Genomic DNA, 13,223 nt, shown 5'->3' on the forward strand with positions numbered 1-13,223 from the left:
AATCAAAACTCATATTTCAAATCTATGTATCATACGGGCCTAAGAACTGCTTACTAGTCTCAATATTTATCATCTGATTCTTCTTTAAATCTCATGAAGAACCAATGGAACAAACATTTTGATCATAACCTCTTCCTTTCTATTGGTAATGCATGAGGGGGCATAAGGTTATTGTGCATGTACAGCACCTTCCCAATCCTACTCTGATGGTGATTTCAAAGGTTATGATAGCATTCAACTAAAAGTAAATCAAACACTTATTCAAGAAAGCTGCTGTGCATCCGACAATATGCATGACAGTGATCCACAGAAAATCTACAACAACAATAAAAAAAAGTTCTCAAAAGGTGATGAAGCACCAGAAAAGGTGATGAAGCCAAATATATCACTTCATAGAGTTGCTTAGAGAAGGTGATGAAGCACCAGAAAATAGAATCAGAGCTTTGATCGATCATGATAGAGACGACTTGTCTACTGACTCAATGGAATCCATTCCAGTTCAAGTTCTATCTCTCCAGACTCCACATTTTGCAACTTCAGCGACACCTCTTGTTTAACCTTTCCATCAACAATGTTGATAGTGCTATCTTTAGTGAGGGCATTGTCATTCGATTGCAACCACTTCCCTATCTGCATATCAGCAAGCAGATCTGGATCTCCAAATGCCATAGCAGCTGTGATCATTGGTTGAAGATCAACCTCAGCTTCACCCATTAAGTCATCCTTGGAAAGCATGTCATGATCAAACACATGCTGTTTAAGGAACCAATCAGAAACAGGATAAAATGTTACAAAGAAAAACCTCAAAAGAACATTAAGTGACAAACTCAGGTTATAAAATAATAGTGGTTTAATTTACATTAGCTTCCTAGGGAATATTGATTACTTTTATTAGGTCATTAGCCGCTGCAAGATGAGTAGGTTTTCTCAGTCCTTGTGCACCTGTGTGTGTGTGTGAAAGAAAAAAAAACTTGGGTGGTGGGAGGGGGAGGAAATCATGCTACAGTACATTTTTAACATGGCAAATTTTCTTCAATCAGTGCAACGCCTTGGGTATTATTGTTTGATTTATTTATCTATCTACTATTATCCTATCCCTCCTCCATGTCCTACCACCTCACCATGGTGGAGCTTCCTCGCCACCCTCCCTTAGCTCCAACTGCAACAAATAGCCAATTAGCCATCGATAATCTCGAGTGGATGATCCAGCTCCCTCCAACAACATCCGGGTGCTCAATCCCTCTTGCACAACCCTGACCTACACCATAGCACAACTTCTGGCACTCTTAGTTGTCATTGGATATGAGTCTCCCTCCTTGACATCCTCTGCTCTGTCCTCAACCGGCCAACCCTAGCTTCACCAACCTCTCCAGGATCATGACCATAGCATTGGCCACATCAAGGACCACTTTTTAGACTGTCTGCAAAAGCACTAACTCCCTTACTTCTCTCTAACTCAACTGTAGGTGATCGCCACCCTAGGCTAAGAATGCCAGAAGTGTGGTGGGTCCTTAAGTCCTCTGTGGACTCCGTTCAAGGTGATGAGAGAACAAATCAAAACAATCAGACTGGAAAAAAGAAAGGGGGGGGGGGGGGGGGTGTGCATGGAAAGGGGGCACTTCAGAAAGGTTGTGAAGTTTGCAAGGAGCTGTGAGGATGGTCTTGCTTGGTTGCTTGGCGTCTGTCACCATCTATGGCATACAATCCATCAACCTATGGACTGTGGGCTGTACAACAGGGCAGATATAACTGATGAACCGAAAAAAAGGCATATTTAGAAGCACCTACCAATTTCAAGGGCCCATATTTTTTAGGAACCGCTAGCTTGAGCTCCTCATTCCAAACTGGATTCAAATTGCTCTTAATTATAGTTGTCTGGGCCACCTGCAGGTATCCATCATTGAATGAATATTTAGAATGATTATAGGATAATTGACAAGGAATTGAATAATCATTCCTGAAGAAACACATTTGAAATTGTTTTCCCCCAAAATAATAAAAAGATTTGATGTTTGAAAATAACTGACCTGCTTGCCAAGAGTCAAGACAACGTAAGGATCACTACTTAGCATATCTCTAATAGCTAAGTTAGTGCCTTTTATAACTTTGGCCTTCAGTATTCCAATGAACTCTACCATGCCAGCCTGGGATAACTCCAAAACCACGTGGTTAGGGTATTGACAGGTGAAACAGACCTTACCCAACAGTGTCAACTGACATATTTATGCCAAGGAGCAATGACAAATAACAAAAAGTGCAGAAAATCCTTCTAAAATTTTAAAATAATAGTACATGTAAAAAATGGAGCCTTACTTGACTCAGATCTAAATCAAACCCACTTTCTGAATCCTTTCCAGAATTACAAGATCTGAAAGAGCTGGAAGAGCTATTTGAAGAAACAATGCGTAGACTTGGTTTCAAAAATTCTTGCAGCTCATACTTAGACCTATTGGACGACAAAGTGCTTATACATCAACATTCATCTCATTACATGAGAAATAAGACACTGATTATCTAATATAAATTCAACCTGATGAACTTTGCACGCTCCTCATGACTTGAGTCTGGGTTAGGCTTGGAATATCCTTGTGGAAGAAAGGCCTCATAAATTGCATTGGCATAAGAGTTTCCACCAACCTCTAGCATAGATTCAATTTCATCCTCAGTCCATTCATCTAATGACACTGACAGAACCTGATAGTCAATGATGACAGTAACAAGAATTAAAACTTGCAGAAACAATAAACAAATCGGGAGCCTTTTCTTATAATAAAATGGAGCGTTGCTAAATATTAAAAGATAAATTCCCTGCTAGAAAGGAGACTAATGTCAAAAGATACATGCAGAAAATAGCACATAATCACTTGTTCGGTAGAGCTTCTAATTTTTTTACTTAAAAAATAAGGCATTTCACCAATGAACTGCCGGCATGTGTAGAGCTTAGATACATTTACTTGATCTCCATTCTTGGAAGAGTGGCCTCTACTTCTTACGTAAATTTTTGATACAATGTTATGTAATATTTCAAGATTTTAAAAGCTCAATCTTCTTAGAAGAACTTTAACATTAGGCATGCACAAGGATGGTGCCAAAATATTGAATTGCTTCCATGAACAATAATAGGATGAAACATGTAATATGAAACTACTGAATCAGCAGTCAAAACAAACATGAGAAGGACCATGTATGCTACCTTTGAAATATGTGTGCCAAGACTTCTATGCACCGCACAACATTTTAAGCATATAAACACCCCAATATTCGCTGACCTGAAAATACAGGCAATGAATTACTCAAAATGCAAAATCTTACCATAAGGTCATACTCTGGCTTTTCTTTGATGGGAAAAGGTTATTACAACCACTAGTTTCAGGCACTCAACAGGAAATGGCAATTGATCAAATTGTCTTTTAGTTTTAAGAGTTATTATTGTTGCAGACAATGACCATGAGGTAGATATTAACAACATATTATGACATGAGATGACTTTTAGGAGAAAAATAAGTCCACAACAAAAATCTCGGCAATCAGGTTTGGCTCAGGCCAAGGCTTAGGCTAAGTAAATTCAGGCTTTTGACAGAGCTGGGGTCAGGATTTTAGGCCCAAAATATGGAAGATCAGGCATGAGCTTAAATTACTAATAATGTGATGCACTGTAAAATGTAGTAGCATCTGTGCATGTGCATGCATGCGAGCACATGCAATATAAGTATCCAATAATCTAAACTAATCCTCCCTATTTCTTTTATTATGTCTCCTACTCTCCTGCTGCAATGCATTCAGCCATGGCAGCCCCCAAATCTGCAGCAGGCCCCATTATCTTCATGCCCTAGTGGTACCAATAATTCCTCTCCTTACATGCAGTAAATGTTTTGCACACTTGCATCTCCACTATGAACGGAAAAAAAATAAAGACGTGAGATCAAAAAATGATTAGTACAACATTGGCCTACTTGGATTCATGCCAATCACCAATTCATGGAATAAATTATTTGAGCATTTGGACTGCAACTTTCTGATAAGAGTAACTTCAGAATCTGAGCATTATACTCAACGGGCAGGTCATATGCTATTCATTGACATGTAATATTCATTGAAGAAAATCATATCACCTTTTCTCAAAATATAATAATGCCAAACTCAAATAATTTGCGAATCATGAATTGAAGATCCGTTAGGCTGCAATGCATAAAACATGGGTACATTAAAGGATGGCATCTTGAGAAGTCATAAATCACATAGTTTTACCCTGTAGAAATGTTAGTGGGCCAGCCTGTGGACCTAGTTATATACTGTTCGGGGTTGTTAGATCAGGCCCTTTTTTTTCTTTTGGGTATGACTGAGCCTGAACCAGCCCATTATCAGAAAAAAAAAAAAAGTATTTCAATAAGAATGACATATGGCTTCATATAATTATGATAAAAAACTAAGATTTAGAATTTGATGGGTATCCAGCCTTAAGAAAGCAAGAAAGCATGCATGCACATAAAATATATATACATGGACATATAGATATATAGGTATAGACACATGCATGCGCACACATGTGCATGTATGCAATGGCACACATGCTCAGACACACATAAATATGTGTACATATATATGTATACATATAAATGCACATATATATATGTGTATGTGTGTGTGTAACTGGGTATATGTCTGTGTGTATACATGCATATACATATACATATATGTAGAGAGAGGTGAGCTAGGATCAGTCAACCAGATTTCAAGTCAGATCTAGTTAGGTGAAATCAGAATAAAGATTCAACATCAATGATCCGAGCCCTTGAATGTTATGTACTATCTCTAAATTGCTTATAAACCGAAAATCATATAATTTGGAGACTCCTAGCTTATGCATCAAGTCGTTGGATAGGGAGTCTCCAAGACAAGTTCAGTAAAATATTTAATAACCTAAAAGTTACCACAAATAGTTATTAGTAAAATGCTGGACAACCTTGGTTTGTGACAAAATATCATGGAAATATTGTAGGCTCTTGAGACTCATCACAAGCTATCAACAAAAAATATTAAATCTAAATCAGACAAGATTGAGGATCATGACAAACCATTAGGTTTATCGCTAAAAAAATGTAAGACAACCTCAATGGTCAGCGGATATCATTATGAAGGATAGCAAACCACTTCGATAATCTACAAACCATCACTAAGAAGATATAGAGATGACTTGAAGAGTAGTCAAACCATTGTTAGGGATATTTTCCATCAAGCAAACATAATTTCTGCATTCTACACATGATTTTTACCCATATACCATTAGTTCAATGACCATAAATGCTAGTTGCTTCATCCTTTATGTGCAAAAGGGGGTAAAATAACAAAAATAGATGGACAAAGTTGTGCTTGAAGAATAATTCATAACATGAGACGAGAACATTCGGAAGAAGAGGTGAATCCCCAATCTTCAGACTAGGTAAGGATAAATAAATAAATAAATAAATAAATCTAAAAACTTAAATTCACATCTGATAACTTTGATTGTACCCTCTCATTCATGGGGAATTGGAGTCAATGAGTATCTTTGGTTTCTTCTCTTCTTGCTGCTTTGAGGAGGTCCTTTTTTTTTATGGAAATGGAAAGGAGGAAGTCGCAATGGGATAATTATAGGTTCTCTCCAGCAAAACTTCCTAGTTTACAAAAATTTCCTTCAAATTTACAATTTGTTATTACGGAGTTCCTTTAAGTTGTCTGATCCAACATGACTTACTAATCTTGTTGACATTAATGCTTAAAGCAAGTAACATGTTAGCTAATAATTTCTGTTAGCATGCAGAAGAGTCGGGGTATTCCAGTTTTCCCTCCCTGTGCCTAACAATCTCTCGATGGCATTGTTATCACATTGCTTAGTAGCAACATATGTTCACGTTTGGAGCTTATTGAAGAGCATCTATAGTGTCACTTTTAGATGAAGAAACTTGGCCATGTTCACCCTCTTCAATATTCTTTACGTCTTAGGTTATAGTCTTGATTTTTTTTATCAGTCTTGCTTGCTGGAGTCATATTTCGTACCACTTATAAATTGATGGAGCTTCAATCAGCGACTTGTCCTGGCAACTACTAGATCAGATTCACCATCATTAGCTCATTGGTGCTCTTGTTTAGTGGACCATCTCTCACATTGATTATGTTGCCGACATTCTTTGCTCCCCTTGCAGGATCATTATTTGCTTGTTCTCCTTGTCTTCTGCATCTATCTAAAGCTTCATGCATGTATTAATGTTGACTAGATTGGTGATTTCACTAATCTACTACTGACCTGTGATTTCCAAAGTAATGTTCCTATCTCCTGAAAGAACAAGTAGCACCAAATATGATTTGTTTGCCACTTTGACAAGACTGAGCATCTTGAAATCTCTTATTTTGTTGCAGAAGTTTGTTCTAATCAGCTACTCTTTAATATGTGGGTCATGCATCCCACTTCTCTTTATTGTCATAATTGGAGCTAAAAATCCAGTCTTCCACAATCAGATGAACCATTTTAAGAATTCAATATTGGTCGTCACTTTGTTCTCCACCTCTCTCCCCCTCCTCTTTCTACACAAATGTGTCTATGGGCTTTTGGCCTCACTCCATGTGGCATCATATGTTATTGGTTTACATGTTTTCTCAAGTTTTAGTTCAAACATTTAATGGAAAAAAAAACATCTGGAACATCTCAAACAAGCACAAAATGAAACTATTCACTATAAATAATTATAAGCTACATTTGAACGCTTGAAATTCTAGAATACATATTTGTAAAGATAGAAGCACTTACGCCCATTTGGGATCTGGAGCCCCACAATCTGCACAAAAGCGATTATCCCTTATATGCAATAACTCCTTCAATTTCCTTACACTAGCTGTTCAGATAATGCAACAGTTACACTTCAGAGCCATCCAAAGTCTTCTAGGCTAAGGGAACTCGAAGGACAGAGAATATGGATAATTGTTGAATCATTACATTAAGCTAACAATTTCACATATGCCAATCATGAAGTACAGGAACATTATACTTAAACAAATGCACCTTATTTAATGTGTCTGTATACATGCTTCGTTACCCTGTTCATTTGCTCAACCATGTTAGTGAACATTATGACTACATTTTTTGTATGACACTGACAGGGGCGGCCCAATGCATTTGGGGACCTAAGGCGAATTCAGTGAATGAGGCCCCTTTTTTTTAATAATAAAAAATTTTAATAAGTACAAAATACTTAAAAAAATGATATGGAAACAGATAGCTGTCAAGTACACTATTTCAACAAAGATGCATGAATCTAACAAAGATAGAAAAAAAGCCTCTTCAGTTTAATATAATTCTTGAATGGAAGCACGAAAAAGTAATTACTCTAAAAGAAGGACCGATGAAACTGATTAAATAACTGAGATAATGCTTGGCAATATTGTTTACCATGTCAAGCAAGAGCAGAATAGGAAAAGGTTATCCCATGGCACTTATGTAGCCAGTCACTCTAGTAGTACCCTGTGGACTGGAGATGGGGAGTTGCCCCTAGCACTCCAAGGTATTTTATTTTTAGATTTTATTGGGTGTATCCGTACTCGTCAGGTATGATCCACTCGCCTTAGCAAAAAAAAAAAACAAAAAAAAAAGTCCAGAAAGAGACCTCTCTATAAGAGAAAGTAGGGGCATTATGGAAAATTCACTCCATCTTATTAATAAAAGTCCCATCTCCCCTTCAAGTGAGTACCCTAGTAGCAACTGCAACATCACAGCACAACAGCCATTCAACCCCACGCAGTAACTGCAACATTGCAGCAACTGCAGGCCAGGAAACTCTCCACCTCCCTTCCATCAAGGGGGAAGACTCGTAGCCAGCTCCTATTCCCGTTTTATATGGGGCCTTTGCTTCCTTTTGGTCACGATCAGACACAGAAAACAGGGCAAGGAACCTCCCTCCCCCTCCCTCTCTCTCTCTCTCTCAATCTCTTTCTCTCCTCTCTTTATTTCATCGCAAGTCGGTGCCTTATTGCCTTCTCCCTTCCTTCCGTGGTTGTCTTCTCTTTGCCTCCCGGAGGCCTTCCTTTGGGCCAGCCCTGGACACCGATGTTCAAGCATGTGCACATAGCAATGTTTTGCAGCCCTTGAGACTATTGCCCCATAATGGTTCATGTTGATAAGCAACTAATATGACTTACAGAATTCACTTTGGACTAGGCGATTATGGATTGATAAAATAAGTGAAAGGCACACATAACAACAATATGAAGAGATTAAGGGGGAAATATTGACTATTTTGTCCTGATTTTGTCACTTTGGACTTTCGAGGAGTAGTGGCTTAAATTTTTATGTTCTTCTGTGGGAACAATATAACAAAGGATCAGCTAGCCAAACCCTGGAAGTTGGGGTAATTTTGTTGCTATGTTGTTACATACTGGGTGCTCTTTAAAATAAAGCTAGTTAGATATGGATTGGGATCAGTTCAGTCTAAGCTGCTAACCTCCTGCCCCCCTCGCCACTCCATGTTGTCATACTACCTATGACAATCCTCCATGTATTTTCCATGAAAGCCCATCAAGTATTGGCATCCAGATCTGTAAAGTCCTCTAAGAAACCAATAATAAAAAGTTTCTAATTACTAACAGCATTTTTTTTGTTTCTAGTATCCTTTCACCGCCTAGTAATCTATGATTAGTTTTAACTTTTAATAAAATGCTAAGGAAAGTGATTGATTGTCTTGTGAAACTGCTTTCACAATTATCCCAAGCAAGATCTACTGAACCAGTCGGAACAATCGGTTCAGCCTATACCGTACCGGTGCCGGCCAACACCGATACGGTACAGCCACAGAATTCGGTTCCGACCCCAAAGGGGATGGAACCGAACGGCTCTTTGCCAGTACCAGTGCGAACCGGTGCGGTTCGCACCGGTTCAAGCTTGGTACCGGTGCCAACCGGTCCGGTTCGCACCGATACAAGCCCGGTACCGGCACCGGGAAAAAAGAAGAGGAAGAAAGAGGAAAGAAGAAGAGGAAGAAGGGAAGAAGAGGAAGAAGAAGAGAGAGGAGAAGAAGAAGAAGCCTACCTCCTCCCTCGGGCTGACCTCCTCCCTCGGTTCGACGAGGATCGCCCGTTCTCCGGTGTGGTTCCGGCCCCTTCTTTGCTCGTAAGAGAAGGGGGGAAAGAAAGGAGAAGAGAAGAAGAGAAGGGTCGAGAAGGAGAGGAGGAGAAGGATCGGGAAGGAGAACAGAAGAAGGGGAAAAAAAAGGAGAGAGGCCCGCGCGCGGGGGCGCGGGCGCGAGTGGGGAAACACGTCCCCGACTAGGCCTGTTAACGAGCCGAGCCGAGCCCGAGCCTCTGCGGGCTCGGCTCGGTTCATAAAATTTTAGGCTCGGGCTCGGGCTCAAGCTCGGTACCGAGCCCTGTATTGGGCTCGGGCTCGCTTGGCACAGCCCGGCTCGGGCTTGAGCTCGTAAGGCTCGTTTGCCTGTGCCCGAGTCTGAGCCCGAGCCCAATACAGAGCCCGCCCCATCCAGCCGGAGCCCGCCCATCCCCATCCCAATCCCCCATTCCCATCCCGATCCCTCATCCCCATCGGTGGTTCGTCGGAGGAGAAAAGAACGAAGGAAGGAAGGAAGGAAAGAAAGAAAAGAAAAAGAAGAGAAGAAAGAAGGGGGCGGCCGCGAGCACCGCCGGCACGGGCGTCGGCCGCAGGCGCCGCGGGCACGGCCGCGGGGGAGGGAGTGAAAGCTGGGGGGTAGGGCCATAGGGGGAGCCTCGGCGCAGGAATGACCGGATGGGGCACGGCGGTTGGGGCGGTGGCGCTTGTTGCCTCCCTCGCCGGGGGCGGCGGCATCGGGGGTGGAGAAGGGAGAGGAGGCGTAGGAAGGGTGCCCGGCCGGACATGATGCGGAACTTCTTGCGGCGGAGCTTCTCGAAGTGCTGGGATCGGGTGTACGACACCGTGGAGGCAAGGCATCGTCGTCGTCCTCGTCGTCATAGCCGTTGTCGGAGGGGAGGGCGGGAGGGGGGCATCGACTTCGGGCTTGGGGCGAGGAGAACGGAGCCGTGGAGGCGGGGGTGGAGCCATGGAGGTGGGGTTGCCGGGTTGGGAGGATTCTGGAGAAACCGAGAAGAAGGAGAAGAAAAGGAAAAGAAAGAGGAGGGGGGAATGGGTAATGGGTTAACCGTTAACGGGTTGGTTCGGGTTAATGGGTTGAGTCCGAACCCAAACCAGTCCAATTTGATTTAAATAAATTAAATGGATTTGGATTAGCTCGGGTTGGGCCTGATCTAAATCTAAATGGGTTCAATCAGATTGAGATTTAAATTGATTAAGCCAAATAAAATTTAATTGGATTGAGTTCAAGTTTAATTGGAACTTAATTAAATTGTTAATTGGACTGAGCCCTCATTTGGGCTAGTGAGCTACTCGGGCTCGAATTTAAACGGGCCTCATTTTAGGCTCGGGCTCGGCTCGTTTGACTAACGAGCCGAGCTCGAGCCGGACTTTTACCGAGCCGGGCCCGAGCCGAGCCCGAGCAGCTCGGCCTGTTGACAGCCCTATCCCCGACTCGCGCCTGCGCGCATTCCATGCAGTGCGAACCACGGACCACGCACAGGGAATCGCGCGCGTGATTCCCCACGCTCGTGTGCGGTTCCCTGCGCAGGCTCTCCGCGCGGGGCAGCGAGCCCTGCTTTTAATGTCACAGAGTGGCATTTACTGCCACTTTGTGGCCGAACGCGGACGCACGCATGTCCGCGCATTTTTTTTTAAAGCGGAACTGATTCGGTACTGGTTCCAACCGGTATCGGTACGTCGGTTCGGTCGGTTCCGCGTACCTTGATCCCAAGTGTTCCTCTCTATCATGATCCATAAACCCAAACTAACCTAGAGAGTAATTAAGAAGTAAGATAATGTAATATAGAATCTTGCATTCTGCCACATGACAGCATCTCGCACATCCACTATCAAGATTCCATAATTAGTGATAATTGCTACTTAAAAACTTATGGTTCACTTATAGGTTCGATTAACTGTGTTATTCATTCTTGATGTATAATGTTTACCGTGTATGTATTCAACTAAATATTTGTCCATCAATGCAAATAATAGCTACCTATGAAAATTCACTGCAGAGGATAATCATACCTGGGGAAGCTTTCTCCTTCTTGCTCATCCCTCCTATAGAAAACCTTGATAACCCAACAGAGCTTACGTCGATATGCACTTTCAAGGAACAGAAGAGATCAATTAAATATAAATAATAGGAAAGGAATTCAAGCTTATGAGACCATGCATTCTCTGCTAGTTTATAACGCCTGTCCTATTTAATAAGAGATGATGATGATGGAAAAGGAAGGATATTTTATGCAGGTTAAAATTTTTTGCTCAAAAAAGGAAAAAAAAAAAAAGCTCAGACTTCCAGGGGCACAACCTTGCTTAAGGATATCTATACAATTGATCCACAAAGAGTGACAATAGACAACTCAGACTAATTCTTTCAACAAAAACACAATAAAAAACAATTGCCATCTGTACCCAGAAAAAACAATTGCCCTAAAAATGTATATCCAAGCAGTCTAACGGTTGGCATTTGAACAAAATGAATACTTCCCAGTCAAATATATACCTAAATGCCAGGTAAGCATAAAACAAGAATTCGACAAGCTAAATCAGAAGCACCATTCCAACCAGTCCTGTACCATTTGCAAAGTATCCATGAAATTTCCTATTAACAAAGTAAAAAATTAGCATTTAGAGAGATAATAGGGTACATACATTACACCGCTCCTCCCTTTTTTTTCGTTGGCAATCATCTAATAATAAAAAAAAAACTTTGGAGACATAAGAATCATCAGAAAACACCGCTCCTCGCATTGACGATTGACAATTAGATAGAAAAGAGTGCCCGCCGAAACGCGTTCCGCAGCAATCTAAGTTATTGCTACTGGTAATAACTTATAACTGTCACAATGAAATCTTTTTACAATGATCCGAGAAAAAAAAAGGAACGAGAATCGAAACTAAAAAGAAAAAGCGATCCTTCCCAAGAATTACTCGAGATGGATAAGATCCAGCTAATCAAATGAACCAAATACCTCGCAAAATGGGGCTAAATACTAACAAAATTGAGATTTTGAAAAACTAAAGATCAGATCTTTAAGAGATCAAAGATCGCATACACGCATGAAAAAGAAAAGAAAGAGGAGAGAGAGATCGAATCCCCAATGCATCCGAGCTGAGGAATTTCTGAAATGGGGCTCGATCTTACCGGCGATTTTTCTGACGAAGATTTGTTCGCAATCTCTTGGCGGAGCTTCCGCGAATAAAGAGCTTGGCTCGATTATTTCGAAAGCATTGTACAAATTTAATAATATTAAGGAAAATAAATACTCTCAAAACGCAATCTGGGATGGGAATAGTGTGTGATTCTCATACACACAAGAGCTGTATATACTCACTGCGAAAGGTTTGGGCAAAGGTGTAGCGCACATCAAGCGGTCATGGACGAAAGAGACGTGGTGGAGCCATTTATTGAATCTGCACAATTTACTAAATTTAGCCGCCAAAGAACGCCCGGCCCTCTGGTAAGCACAGTTCATCCTCGAGATTTGTGGTAGAGCGTGTTTGGACACAGACAGACGAGATTTTTCATGCAGCTTAGATCATGAAGCTTTGATAGTTCGAAACACCTAAAGCCCCCATTTTGTTCTAGCAGCGACTCATAGGGTATTTTTCACCTAAGAGTCTTTACCTCTGAGTTTTTTCAAGATCAATTTTAACGGTTCCGTTTTGGATAGAGGCAAGAGAGAAGGACAAAACCAGGGGCCTGAGTATTAGGGTGGTGGCTGCGGATGACTGTCAGATCTTTGACATCTCGATTTTTGAAGTTGAGCTGAGAGCGGCCTGGACTAGTCTGTGTCATATACGGTGAGTGCTATGAGTTACCTTGATCATACTGTAGGAAAACTCGACTACCGTGATCAGCTGGATCCTAGAAGGGCCGCATGATAGGGGAGGGGCACACCTTCTGCTCTGAAATATTTGGACTATGGTGAGTGATGCAGTGGTCTTACAAGCCAAGCATGTGTACCGAGAGGCCAACGGGGCGGCTGACTGGGTAGCAGCATGTGTGATTAACCACTCGGGAGGCACCCTATGGACAAGGGAGGGGGCGATGCCCCAGGCATTTCGTGATTTGTTGTTTGCCGACTCCATTGAATATATCCATACTCATATTGTATGAAAT

At 41.4% G+C, this 13,223-nt stretch overlaps 1 protein-coding gene across 6 annotated transcripts; it reads right to left on the reverse strand.

Moving 5' to 3' along the window:
- Nucleotides 1–99: 99 nt before the first annotated feature.
- LOC120110825 (ADP-ribosylation factor GTPase-activating protein AGD12-like) lies at nt 100–12,399 on the reverse strand. 6 transcript variants are annotated; one of them, XM_039126637.1, is made up of 11 exons: nt 12,246–12,380; nt 11,753–11,790; nt 11,604–11,670; nt 11,123–11,200; nt 6,785–6,869; nt 3,194–3,269; nt 2,531–2,694; nt 2,314–2,446; nt 2,028–2,144; nt 1,789–1,884; nt 100–753 (listed from the first exon to the last, which is right to left on the reverse strand). In XM_039126637.1, the coding sequence occupies exons 3-11, from the start codon at nt 11,620–11,622 to the stop codon at nt 472–474; spliced, it is 1,050 nt and encodes a 349-aa protein (XP_038982565.1). In that variant the 5' UTR covers nt 11,623–11,670; nt 11,753–11,790; nt 12,246–12,380; the 3' UTR covers nt 100–471. The 6 variants fall into 6 exon arrangements, with proteins under 6 accessions (XP_038982565.1, XP_038982561.1, XP_038982571.1 ...); XM_039126633.1 differs by having other exon boundaries at nt 11,604–11,790; XM_039126643.1 differs by lacking the exon at nt 11,604–11,670 and having other exon boundaries at nt 12,246–12,379.
- Nucleotides 12,400–13,223: the final 824 nt, after the last annotated feature.

The sequence above is a fragment of the Phoenix dactylifera genome, chromosome 1, assembly GCF_009389715.1.
Source record: "Phoenix dactylifera cultivar Barhee BC4 chromosome 1, palm_55x_up_171113_PBpolish2nd_filt_p, whole genome shotgun sequence".
NCBI lineage: Eukaryota > Viridiplantae > Streptophyta > Magnoliopsida > Arecales > Arecaceae > Phoenix > Phoenix dactylifera.